The 13,906-nt window shown below is 40.0% G+C and overlaps 1 protein-coding gene and 1 long non-coding RNA gene across 8 annotated transcripts in view; one reads left to right on the forward strand and one right to left on the reverse strand.

The window, feature by feature from the left end:
- The window catches only part of TRIP4 (thyroid hormone receptor interactor 4), a 45,140-nt gene extending 36,774 nt beyond the window's left edge, over positions 1–8,366 (forward strand). For all 7 annotated transcript variants that reach the window (XM_020983726.2, XM_078151203.1, XM_078151205.1 and 4 more), the window contains 2 exons: positions 2,699–2,801; positions 8,060–8,366. In XM_020983726.2, the coding sequence (XP_020839385.1) occupies positions 2,699–2,801; positions 8,060–8,127 (171 nt within the window). In that variant the 3' untranslated portion in view covers positions 8,128–8,366. The remainder of the gene's footprint in view (positions 1–2,698; positions 2,802–8,059) is intronic.
- A 1,569-nt stretch (positions 8,367–9,935) lies between these two features.
- On the reverse strand, positions 9,936–13,661 carry LOC144456310 (uncharacterized). The gene is made up of 2 exons (XR_013485332.1): positions 13,513–13,661; positions 9,936–13,384 (listed from the first exon to the last, which is right to left on the reverse strand). It is a non-coding gene; the product is annotated as an uncharacterized LOC144456310 (long non-coding RNA).
- Positions 13,662–13,906: the final 245 nt, after the last annotated feature.

Here is a 13,906-nt window from a genome sequence, read left to right on the forward strand (position 1 = left end):
TAAGGCCACAACCACGTTTGGAAGTACCCAGAATATTAACACTGCCATTGCATATCCAAAGGATTTAAAAGGACAGTTTTACCCTCCCAGTAGGTAAGAGGATTCACAGCTCCCATAAGCTGCTGAAGGAAATGGCCTTCCAACCAGCCGTTTCCCCTGGCAAACACTGAACATAATTTACATAGCTTCCTTCTAACTCAGCCTGAACTCTTGTCCTGCCTGGCTCTTAGTTTTGAAACAGCAGAACTGTGAAATGCTGGCAGTCCTGTTCCTGGCCTTGACGCTCTCCAGGCTACAGAGGGGAGACGGCAGGATAATGGAAGAAGAGGAGCTGTGAGCTGCTGGGGCTTCAGCTCCTGGTGTGTTCAGTTTAAAGATGTCAGTGAGAACCTCTGCTCATGTTTTTGCCAAATCAGCTGACAGTGGTTCTCAGAGCAGTCCTTATGTAGAGTTTACCTTTTTTTTTTAGTCCATACTAGAACCTTCTCCATCCTGAGCTCTGGAAAGATAAAGGGGCTTCATGTACACATACAAATTGCACACAGCTTAACATCTGATTCATCCAGTGATAAGGCTGTGCTAAATGAAAGCTGTGGTCTTATCAGAGCAAGATCTGCAGCATTCTGTGCTGAGAGCTATGATATGTGGGCAGAACCCACAGTAACCAAGAGCACCTCCTACCTCCTGCAGCACATTGCTTATCTATCGTGTGCAGTAGAGTTACTAAAGAAGATTGTAAAATACTGACTTTCGAAGTTTATGCTGCTTTCAGAGAGGCAGCATGGGGTAGTGTAGTGGTGTCAGATAGAAACAGATTCCTTTGGGCTGCATGTTGACTTAGAAGACCACAGATTAACATTATCTGTACTACATTATATTTTTATTTATTAAACATTTCTGAATTATATTTTAATCTGGTTTGCACTCCAGAGTTTTGTGGGTCTTGAGTTTGACACTCTGGTGTAGTACATGAAGTGCAGTATTTGGAGTCAGAAATGACTTGGATTCAGATCTTCCCTTTAGTACTAGCTGAATAATTATGGGCCTCTAAGTTTCAGTTTTCTTATCTCTAAAAATAAAAATAACAAAACCTGAAATACCTACCTTATAAGGCTGTTGTGAGGCTCAAATGAGAGAATAGGAAGCAGGGCTATATGAATGCCAGATATTGTTATCTATGAATTGCAACAGAGTATTTCTGTGGGTACATCCTGGCAGGTGAATAAAAGTAGAATTTTATTTCAAATGGTTAAATTTTAATCTATAGAAATAGAAAGCCTAATGGTGGCAACTAAGGAATTGACTTTTCTGCTCGTGGAATCTTCCCTATTTTGCTTGTGAGTTTTACTGGTTGAGTTCAGCAAAAAGAATATGTGGCTAGATGGGTACTCATGAAATGCTAGGACAGCTCCAGAGAAATGTTTCACCGACTCCAGCTGTTGCCTTGAAATGTGATTGAGTGATCATTAAGTTTTATTCTAGTGTCATTGACTCCCAGAGTAGAAGGAGTAAGAGCCATGGTTGCTCATAAAGATCTAGTTCTCATTGGTGATGTGAAGCAGGATTCTAAACCATTTTCACAGTTATTTTTTTAGGTCACCTTTTCACCCTCACCAAGACTTGATTGCATCCAAAGTGACAGATTTTTGCATGTTCATCCCTTTCAGAATGAATCTTCTTTCTGTTAAGTGATGGAAGAGCTCTGTTCACTCTTTCTGGCAAAATTTCCTTAAGATATTTTCATTTTCTTAAGAATTTACAGTGCTTTATTCAGTTGAATCCAGGAAGTACTCAGGTTTCTGAGGTGAATATAGTTGGAAACCTGTAAGTTTTCCAGGGCCAGCTAGGTGTTGCAGTGGATAGAATGATGGGCCTGGAGTCAGGAAGACCTGATTTCAAATCAAATTCAGCCTCAGACACTTACTGATTGTGTGGCCGTGGGCAAGTCACTTAACCCTGTTTTGCCTCCATTTTCTCATTTGTAAAATGAGCTGGAGAAGGAAATGGCAGACCACTCCAGTATTCCCAAATGAGGGCTGTAAGAGTCAGATGCAACTGAAATGACTGAACAACAACAACAAAGATTCCCAACTCTGGATTGTTGGTTTTTTCCTAAAAGTCAGTTTTGATTTGTCTTCTGGGAAGATGCCAAGTGTACTTTTGATGTAATTGTTTTGTATATTTCCTGTAATAGATGAGAATTCAAAGATTAAAGGCTTTATACTCTTAAGTATAGCACTACCACTTTGGGAGAGATTAAGGTTTCATTTTCAATTTTGTCCTTGCTGTGTCCTTGTTTTTCTCTGCTTGCCTATCTGTGAAATGGGGAGATGATTTACTACCTGTCACCTGTCTATTTGGTAGCATGTTATCAGTATTGATGAGGTATAGTCTATAGAACATTTTGAGTTTCTTGAAGAAAATGTTAGAATATTTTATTTTTAAAAAATTTTATTTCATTTATCTATCTATTTATTTATTTATTTTTTCCTTTTTAGGTATTTGGGGTTAAGTGACTTGCCCAGGGTCACACAGCTAGTATGTGTCAAGTGTTTGGTCTGAGGCTGGATTTGATCTAAGGTCCTCCTGATTTCAGGGCCAGTGCTATATCCACTGTGCCACCTAGCTGCCCCTAGAACATTTTAAATATCGTCCCATCTAGCCCAACTCCTTGGATTTTTATATTTATATTTTTCAGTACCCAGACCTCAGTCAAGAATCTGATTCTCCGTTTGTCTTCATCTGCACAAATCCCCAAGAAATGATCCTGAAGTTTCCTATCAAAGGAAAACACAAAATCTGTAAGTCTGTTTCTAATATCATTTCATTTCTAAACTTTTGCATTATGACTATTTAACCTGCCCTGCTCCTGGTGCTGTTTGGTGATTACTTAGTGAATTAATAGAATTATACCTATATGTTATATAGTTGTCTTAATATTAAGTTCAGTGCCGTGTAGCTTTTTCTTCCTTATCCATGAGCATAGAGCATGACCTGACAGAGGGGATCAATCTAGTGTCAAATATTCTCTTTTCCTAGAGATGTCTTAAGACATTAACATTTATGACTCTTCCAACAAATAGAAGCCCAGTTCTTCAGTCCAGAGAAGAGACCTGAATATATTTGCTTCCAATCAGCCTGGAAAATAAAGCATTAAAGAAAGAATTACAGCAGTTCAATAATTTACTTTTTGTTCCTCAGTGTTTTCTCTGACTCTGACTTCTGAAGACCTCCTGTGACCAGTTTAATTGTTCTTTCAGAGCATGAGTGTCATCCCCTTTTCACATTTCCCACTGACAGTGTTTTTCCTGGGGCCATTTCTTGGATCCTGTTTCTTTCTCTTCTCCCACTCTGGGTAATCTCTTCCTCTCTTGTGATTGCAGTACTTGATACACAATATATCCTTGTTAATTTATTTTTTTCCGTTTTCAACTTCTCCTTCATCTCCCAACCTCTCCTTTTTGATCCAGCACTTCAGCATTCTCTGCTTTTGGATATTTCAACATAAATTTTTATCTACAAGCCCTGTGAAAATGTGACAAAGATTTGCCTGTATTTTCTCCAGCTATCCTCTCAGTTTAACTTATTAGTTATTATGGTTTATCACCACAGGAGACAGCTAGGTGGTGCAGTGGATAAGAGTACCAGGCTTGGAATCAGGAAGACCTGAGTTCAAATTTGGCCTCAGACATTCACTAGCTGTGTGACCCTGGGCAAGTCACTTAACTTCTGTTAGCCTTACTCCACTGGAGAAGGAAATGGCAAACCACTCCAGTATCTTTGTCAAGAAAACCACACATGAGGTCATGAAGAGTTGGACATGACTGAACCACTGAACAACAGCAAATGGTTTATCACTAATTTATTGATCAACTGAGATGATACATATAAAGTACTTTGTGAAACTTAAAGAATTATATGTGTCAAGTATCTTTATTATCATTACCATGTTACTGCTTTCTCAGTTGTTTAGAAAGTGGTTTTGAAAAATTGGGAGTTCATGCTATACCAGTTAACTAAGCTCTGTTCATCATTACAAACTGTACTCCAGAACTGAGCTAGCCATTTCATGGATGTGTTCCATTGGTCTCCATATGGACTGTTTGGAATGTGTGAATGAATTAATTCACTTAATTGTCAGATTAGGAGACCTTAATCATTCAAAGGGCATGCACCCTAGAGACCCTTAGGAAAACAAATGTATCTATCTTACATGGGAACTACCACTCCAGACAGCTGCCATAAGGAAGAGGTGGCCAAAAGGGCTGCTTTTCTCCCCACTGCTTAAGCTTGATATTTTCTTATACCTTCCCTGCTTAAGACCTCATTGCTTTCTGAGACTGCCTATCTCGAAGCCCCTATTTGTACTTCTTACTTCACCGTACTCAGTACCAATCCATGGTATGGTCCTCTGAGTATATAGCAGCAGGACTGGTTATGGTGAGGGATAGGGATGGGGAATGCTAGCTAAGGAAACTTCATTCACCAGCTTCTTCCTTGTTTCCCACTATTGCTGATCCCCAGAGGATGAAGCTGAAATTGGTCTTGTCACGAAGACCATAGTGCCTAACCCATTTATGGAATTGTAGTACTGTTTCCCGCCATGTGTAACAATGTTTCTTTGGAGAAATACCTTCAAAAGACCAAAATGACATCCAGAAATACATCTCGTCTTACTAGAATTAGATCTGGGACTCTTTTTTCCTTTCTGTTCTGAAGGGGATGGAGATGATTTTTATTTATTTTTTTAAAATTTTATTTATTTATTTGGTTAGGCAGTGGGGTTAAGTGACTTGCCCAGGGTCACACCATTAGTGTCAAGTGTTTGGTCTGAGTCTGGATATGAACTCAGGTCTTCCCGACTTCAGGGCTGGTGCTCTATCCAGTGCACCACCTACTTGCCCCTGTTTACACTTTCTTAAAGAGCTTTTATAGACATTACACAAAACACCTAGTAGTCTCTTGAGCACAGTTTGGGCAACATCTTTTTACAGCATTATTTCTCTAGGAAAATGCTTTGAGATATAAACAAGTAAGTTATTGACATAGTAGTTCACAAGTTGGGGACACTTTGTACTGCTTTGCTTTGATAATAAAGACATCTCCCTCATTTGCTGTCCTGCCATTTACTTTTAGCTACTGTGATTAAGGTTATATTTAATACTGAAATACTATATCATAATTTAAAGTATTCAGAGAGTGCAGCTGAGCTGGTACAGCATAAATATCTGAAGCTTCAAAGAGTTAAGTTTTCTGGTATGAGAAAAAAATCTCCAAATTCGTGCTCTACTGGTAGAAAGTTATCTTCAAATACGAAGGAGAGCACATGATGGTTTTACTTTTAAATAAGGAACCTCATTCATATTTATGTTCTTCACTTCCCTAAAACTTAACCAGTTCCCAAATTCTTCCAAAAATTTCTCTTTCAAGAACTTTGATTTGAGAGGATGCCCATCAATTGGGGAATGGCTGAGCAAGTTGTGGTATGTGAATGTAATGGAATACTATTGTGCTATTAGAAATGATGAACAGGGTGACTTCAGAAAAACCTGGAAAGACTTATATGGTCTGATGCTGAGTGAAGTGAGCAGAACCAAGAGGACTTTGTACACAATAACAGCCACCTTATGCAATGACTAAGATTGTTAAACTGAACCCTTCTCAGCATTAACGAGGATCTAAGACATCTGCAGAGGCCTTGGGATGGAAAATGCTGTCCACATCCAAAGAAAGAATTATGGAAGTTGAATCACTATCACTTACTTTTACCTTCTGTTGAGTTTTGTTTCATCTTTCTGATGGTTCCTCTTATTGGTTTTAATTTTTACTTTCAACTTCACTAATGTGAAAATATGTTTAATGGCTATGTAACTGAGGGTGGAGGGGAGGAAGGGGGAGAAAAATTTTCAACTCAAAAGTATATGGAAGTGATTGTTGATAAATCAAAATAAATTAATAAAATTTAAAAAAAAAGAATGTAAGCACATAAAAATATAAGGCAAAAAAAAGAAAAGGAAATACAATGACATCCCCCCCCAAAAAAAGAACTTTGATTGCTCCAGTCTACCCTTATCAGCTCTGAATTTCATGACCCAATACCAAATCTAATGATTATGACAGCTTCCAAATTTTCCATCTTTGGTGCTTTGTTCCACTGTAATTGAACTAACCACAACTTGTGGCTTCATAAACTGCTTGAAATTTACTGAAACAAGTATTTGGAACTTTATAATGCCTTTTGTGTGAGGTTCTTAAAGGCAGTTAAGCTTTAGGGAAAATCCTCCTACTAAATCCTCCTGCTAATCAACTTTTGAGATGTGGAATCCTCAATATAAAGTGGTTAATTGATGTGACCATGTTGATGTGGTAAATTAGAGGTAAAGCTGAGATCATACCTTAGGTGCAAAATTCCCAGGCTTCAGCAAGTCACAGGAGGCATTCTAGTTTTTTGGTTGTTTTTATCATAAGAGCAGAGTATTGTAGGTCAAGAACTCTGCATTGAATTCCAGATTTAGGCTGGGTCACACTACCTCTTTTTTCTTTTTCACCATCTCTGAATTGAGGAAGAGTTTATTTTTGACAGACCCTCAAATGGAAAACAACATCCTCAATGATTAAGATAATAATTTTCCTATTTATAATGAGTTAAAAAAAAGTACAAATTTTGTATCTGGTTCATATCTTCCCCCTCCACACTAAGTTGCTAGGTTTTCTGTTTGTTTTTTGCCCAGATATCTTGGGGGTATAATAATTCCTCAGTCTCTAGTTCTGTCCTAGAAAAGATGAAGGAAAAAAATATATGATTCTAGAGGAGTCATCTTAAAACAGGGAAGTTTATTATGCTTAGGAATTTAATATCTCAGGTTTGTACTTTTCAAAGTCACATTCACATTTATCACCTCACAACAACCATGCCAAGTATGTGAAGCCTATATTATTATCCTTATTTAACAGATGATGAAACTGGAGGTGTGTAAAAGTTAAATGAGGTCACATAATCAAGTGGCAGAAGTAGGACTGGATAGACTACAGTTGTTTGGATTTTAATCCGATGCACTTTCCAGCACCTAACACACATTGATCTTTTGTTTGATAAGGAACATAGATGCATAACAGTGTGTGCCTCTGGGATTTGAATACACCTGTATGCTCTAGGAAAATGGTTCCTTTGATTTCTCCTTTAGTCAGATACCACTGAGCCTTTTTCCCCCCTATTTATTAAGTTAAGACTTACCATTTAACTGGATGTGACTTTGCATAGGAGAAAGTAAGCTGAACACCATTTTCAGAACAGAAAGACAGGAACCTTGTTAAGATGGTTGTCACAGTGTGACCCCAAGACTTTCTGATGCTGAGTTAAAGCCTGTGGTTTTTCCTTTTGCCCATGGAGGTTGCTTGTTGGGAAGACAGAGGCTAGCTACATTAGTGACACATTTCTCATTAGGGTTACCTGGGAAGGCAGGTGTTGGTTTTTTTTCCCCCTGAATTTTAAACTTAGAAGAATCCCAGAGCCTGTGAACTCTGCCCTTCTTAGCCAGTGATAGGGGCCCTTTGTCAGTAGAGCATTCATGCAGTTTCTGCTCTACTGTTTGAGGTCACTGCCCCTATTGAGCTCTGAGGCTGCTCTGGGGGTGAGAAGAACTGCTCCTCTCACTGTGGGGGATATTCATGCATCACGCCTAGCCAGTTAGCAGGTCCAGCCTTGGGTATCCCACTGTGTGAAGGGCCATTCCTTTATTACATATGTGTGTTGTGCTCACATCAGATACCCTGAAAAAGTGATAGGTTCTTTTTTAGTAGCTGTGAAATGAGAGACTTTACTTCTTATCTTCTTTGGCAGATACTCACTGGATTTTTTTTTTATGTCCTACACAATGCTTCTGCCTCCTTCAATTCCTATATAATGGAATTCTAGAATTTGGAAGTAAGTGTCTGATTCCTGAAGCAAGATAATTGAATGTGCCAGGAACAGGGTAACTAGGAGACCTGTGGGTCTGCAATAGATTTGCATTGCAAATATAGTTTTAAAACAATGACATTTCTTTATTCTCTTTTACAGGGAAACTGGATTCCAAGATCCATCAAGGAGCAAAGAAAGGGTTAATGAAGCAGAAAGCCACTGTCTGACTGAGAAAAGGAACCCACACTTTGCTAGTGGAGGATCCAGAGTTGTGTGCTTGCTTTGAAGTGGAGGCAGTAAAAATCTCCAGGCTGGACTTAAAGCATTGACTCTCTCAGAATATAAACTCTTAACAAACTGTCATAAGTTCTTGGGAATGTGTGGAGAGGGGGTGGAGGGAAGATGCTGTCTTCACACAGTGGGTTCAACCTTGTGTACTGTTTATAAAAATAATTTTTAAATTTCAGGTCTTTGACAGTTTTTTTTTCCAGAAAAGGACTAGAAGAGCATAAGTGAGAAAACTTTCCCTTAGCTTCAAGTTGTGTTCCATTTGGTAGATTTTGTTTCTTGGGAAAGCAATTATTTTAAAGGTCTCCTTAGATAGGAAAGAGTCTTTTTTTCCTAAGTCAGTCAAGAAATATAGATTAAGCATCTACTCTGTGCCAGGTACTGTGTTAGGCCCTGAATTTACAGAAGTAATCTAAAGGGATAGATGGCAAATCTCAAAATGTTCAAGGGAGCCTCTGGCTAAAACAGGCTTGGGATAGGACCAGAATATCAAAACAAGTCATTACCAACAATTCTGTCTCCTTTTTTAAACTGATCAATCCAAAAAGTGAGTCAGCTGGTCGTTGGCCTGAATTGACTCTGGCACGCTCTCTTTCATCCCTTCCCCCCTTCCCTCTCTTTCTTTCTTTCTGTATCCCTCTACTTTTTTCTCCCTGCCAAAACCCTATGGAGCCGATTGCTACTGCATAACTGCTATATAGACCTGACAATTTGACAACCTTCCTTACTCCGTTTCTGTGAAAGAAAAAAAAAGTCTTCAACAAATGCATCCAAATGTCCCCAAATACTGAAACTAAATCCTCATTTACACTCTAGGGAGCCCAGTGGAAAAAAGCACTGGACCAGGAATTAGGAAGACCTGAGTTCAGATATGGCCTCAGACACTTAATAGCTATGTGACTCTGGGCAAGTCATTTAACTTATATTTGTCTCAACTTCCTCATCTGTAAAATGAGGATAATATCAGCATCTATCTCACAGGTTGTGGGGATCAAGTGAGATATTTGTAAGAAGCCTGGCACTTGGTAGGTGATATATAAATGCTTAATCTCTCCCCCTCTGGAAAGTTATGTGCTTTGAAAAGCAAAGGGTATAACTGAAATATGATTATTACTAGTTCGTCAGGCCCCACTTAGGGAAACATTTTATTTCTGAAGCAGTTCTAGGGTGCTGTTAGAATCTCAGTTCCTGCTTCTCGAGGAAACTCACAGCCTTAAAATATGTATGTTCTGCTTTTTATAAAGCTATGGCATCACTGGGGAAGTTGGATTCCCTCCAGGAGTTGTGTGCATGACTTAAAAAAAAAAAGGGAAAAATTACCCTGTGTTATGAATAAGATTAATTTCCCCTTTCTTTAATCCTTCATATTCAGCGTTTATTTGCATTGAAATGCCTACACTCATTATGCATTGATGTTCACTCAACTGTGAACCCTGCTTGCTGCATAGGTCTAGGCACTGGTTCTACTTGGCCTGAGTGTTACTGATTCCCAGGCAAAACCTACCACATATTAGCTCATGATGGGAACATGGAATAGTCCTTGCTCTCTTGTTTTAACCTGCACGAGAAACATAGAAAGGATAGCACTTCTAAAAAATTACATATTGGCCTCACGAAGGCAACAGTGCTATTAGCAAATGAAACTAGACTGAGTTCACTAGGCAATTGACAAGTCTATCAGACAGAGGCATCCTGTATTATATGCTAGATTTTGTCTAGTTTTTTTACTCAAAATGCACAGAGAAGGTAAGGATTTTCTGCCTTTTTATTTGAGTACAGAAAGGATTGGATTGATATCTCCACTTATAATGTCCAGAGGTCTCAAGAAAAGTAATCAAAAACTGCTAAGAAGTCTGTTTATACAGCCTTTCCACGTGCTAAATAAGGAGCTGGGCTAGGTGGGGCAGTTGCTAGGAGAATGATGTGGAAAGCTAACCTTTAAAATACAATAATAGAGTTTCATTCCATTTGGGGTTTGGGGTGGGGGTAGGTTGGAAGGCAGGAAGGAGAAGGAAGAAGTGGTGGAGAAACTTGTTGGAGAAATGATTCTCAGCTTCTGTGTGATAAAAGAACATGATTTAAAACATGGTGTAGCTCTTTTACAGCTTGTATGCTAGACTCACCATGGACTGGTCTTTCAGTGTTCTATAACATTTCACACTGACCTTATAATTCAGGGACAATTTGGATTGGGGGACGTTTGACATTTCTGAGCTGATTTGCAGTTGCAGCCAAAGTGATTGCGCCCCCTTTCGGCTATAACTGGGTCATTTAATAATCTTGTAGCATCTGAAGGTGCTAGTCTAGTTTTCTTTTTCAAAATTGAATTTCCTTTTGTTTATTCCTTCCCCTCCTCCTTCCAGTTCCTAAACCACAATTATTTGCATGCTCCAAAGTTGCTTATGCATGATAATGGAGGCTACCCCTAAGGCCCCAAGATAATTTGGCTTTGAGTTAGCTGTTCTGAAGAGGGAAGGAAATTTGCTTGTAAGAAAACCAATTTGAAGAAATGGATGTAGCTTTCTCTCACAGTCTTTTAACTCAGAAACAGCTGGAAACTTCAAGAAGTCAACAGGAGAGCAGGTGTAAAAATTTGAGTCCCAAGGTTGATTTTCTTCTGGGACATTACAAATGAATTATACTCAAAAATCCCTTTACCTTTAACCTCCCTCTTTTATTAATTCCTTTTTATATTTAAGACTTTAAAATATACCCTTGCCAGAGCCCCGAAGCCAGAAATATGGCAAGTAGCTTGGGGCTGTTCTGCCTATCCTGAGAATGGCCAACAGAAAGAAAGCATCCATTATGCTGGAGATCTGTAAACTTCAGCATCTTATAACCGGGGGAGAAAAGAGAGCCCAAAGAATTTTTCTATTCCCTGGGATTCCAATGGCAAGTGCATATTTGCTGCTCTGAGCCTGTGAAAGTGCTGGTGGGGGCTCTGTTGGAAGATAACATAACACTCAGATTCCACAAGTTTAAGAAAGCTACCAGCACATGGGAGAGCTTTTTAGCCCCAAAAGGCTAGAATGCAGTAGATGGCACAGTGGTAGGGCCATCTGCCTTCACAAAGGATATTGTGTGGGTATGTGTACATCTCTATGTGTTTGCGCGAACCATTACTCAAAGAGCAAAACTTTAGTGTGTATGAAATCCTGTCACTTTCCCTAACTATATAGAAAGCAAAGGCTTAGAAAAGTTGGTTAGCCAGATTTTGAAGAAAATGGGGGGGGAGCGTGGGGGAAGAAAGGGTGTGTCAGTTTAACAAGAAAGGGTGGAGCCAGCCTGAGGGATGTGGCCAAAGAAAAGGGGACAAATGGGGGTGGGGTGGGGAATGGATGAGACCAGGCAGGAAATGCCCCTGGAAAATGGAAATAAAAAAGCCTGGTTTATTAAGCAAATAGAACTCTTTAAATAAGAGCAGAGGATTACAATGAAAAGAAAGGGAATGGGGCTGAGAAGGAACAAAAGGTGTCTGAGGCATGTGGAGGAGGGGAATAAACGAGTTAGAGGGTGCAGCAAATTAAAACCCAGAAATGATTTAAGTAACACAGGACACCTAAGCACCTTAAAATGGGGGTAGCTAGTTTTACCTTATAGCGATTCACATTTATTTAGAAGTTTTTGCTGTAGAGAAAACTGAGGGAAGGAAATTTTCTTTCCCTCCTCAGTTAAGCTTATGTTTCTTTAACTTTGTCCTCTGTAGGATTAGATTTCATTTAATTTTTGAATTATTGAATAACATTTTTCTAGTAGTGCTATGTTGCTTAGTAACTTTAATGTAGCATGCCTAACGTCTTGATAAAAACATATTTATTATAAGCCCAGTATTATTCTCAGCCCCAGAGATCAGTTTAGCTTTCTGCAAATGGTGGATGTCAGTGCCCATTTTCAGACCAAAGAACAATTTAGTCAAAGAAAAATAACTGTTTGCCAGTTATTCAGATTGGAGGATCTATAAAAATGGGAGAGAGTTAGATTAGATGATCTCTAAGATCCTTTCCCATTCTAAATATGATCATATGAGGTTATTATTATTATTTTTTAATGCTAAGAGTTAGGCCTCCAATCTATCTGGGCCAAGGTTAGATACCAGTTTTGTCACATAGTTAGACACTCTCTTAAGTCCTTTCTTCCTTCTTCAGTGTGGAATAGTGGATAAAATACTGAATTTGATTCAAGAAGCTGTGTTCCAATGTGTAACTTCAGATGTATGACCATGAGCAAGTCATTTAACTTCTCTAACCTAAGTCCCTTATCCATATAGTAGCACCTATCTAACAGGACTGTTAAGTTGAAATGTGATTGTGTAAAGAAAGGCTTTTTCTGAATCTCAAAGTGCTACATAAATATCAACTAATATTACTTTTCTAAGTTTGGTGCTTATACAGCTGATTCAGACTGCACATTATAGAATCACATCCCGTGGTAGCTAGTATCGGGGATAAAGTTTGTTCCACCGTAGTCCAAGAACAACCAAAGGGGAGTCATGAAAATTCTGAACTCAGTTCTAGTTTTGGGCATTCGCCCAGGTTCTGGGTTGTATTTCCAAGTCATGTGTTATCCAGAGTGTGAGAGACTACTGAGTGCCTAGAGATAAAGGAAGAAAGGGAGGTCACCGAGGCTGAGAGGAGGAAAATAGGCGAGAATCCAAGAAGAGATACAGGCCCTAGTTAAATAGTAAAGAGTAGGGAGCCTCCAAGATAAGGATAAATTTCCATTTGATATGGAAAATGGGGAGGGAGCCTTAGTGAAGGTCATGAAGAGGTCCAGAAATAGAAGGGTTAGGAAAGGACAAGATTACAACAGTTTTAGGCATAGAGAATAGGAAGATGGAATTTGGGTTATTTTGAGTTGCAGAGAAGAAAGAGAAACATCAGGGTTTGGTCACCTTTGGGTTAGGGAGAAGGGACTGAAATTCCCCCAGGGAAATAGATAGCAGGTTTTATTCTTCCCATTTTAGAGATAAGGAAACTAAGGCTCTGAGAAAGACTAGAAGCCCAGGTTCTTTGCCTTGGGCTAGGCTTTAAATGTGACAGTCTTTCCAAATCACCCAGTGAATGATGCCTTTATTTTGGGTCTCCGGCTTTGTCCCTACTAGGGCTTTTTTTCTCCTCCTAGGCTGTTGCTGATCAATCAATAAACATTTGCTAAGCCCTAGCCACAGTGCTGGCTTCCACCAACACTAGCTCGCGCCTGAAAGAAAAAAAGCATCCTTGTTTTTTGGGAGACTTCACCAGGTCCAGAGCATGTCGTCTTTAGGCCTAAACTCAGATCTCCACTCCCTTCCAAGACCAGACAATTTGCTTTTATGAGTTTCTCACTTCAGGTTTCCTCGAACTCCTCGCTCCGCCTCTATTCTGTTCTCCGGGTTTTCCTGGATTCCTCGCGTAGGAAATCTGCTCTCCAATCCGGGCTCCGCGTGGCCGCGCGTTCCGGGACCAGGATTTGCCTCTTCCATCCGGGTTCCGGGTTTCCCTCCCCCCGCCCCCCCACCCGCCTTCACTCCCCGCCGCCCCCCCCCCAGCGCTCTCCCGCTCCGTACTCAGGATCTCTTTCCTCCGGGTTTCTCCGCGCCGGCCACGAATCCGGATCCGCGGGCCCGGTAGTCCAGTGTCCGGGTGTTCTGAGCGGCCCTGGTTGTCCCGGGTCCCGGATCGCGGCGGCGACGACGGCGGCGGCGGCAGGAGGGACCCGCGGGCCCCCGGACACAGCGGC

Source organism: Phascolarctos cinereus, unplaced genomic scaffold (assembly GCF_003287225.1).
Source record: "Phascolarctos cinereus isolate Bilbo 61053 unplaced genomic scaffold, phaCin_HiC Scaffold_3;HRSCAF=262, whole genome shotgun sequence".
Classification (NCBI taxonomy): domain Eukaryota; kingdom Metazoa; phylum Chordata; class Mammalia; order Diprotodontia; family Phascolarctidae; genus Phascolarctos; species Phascolarctos cinereus.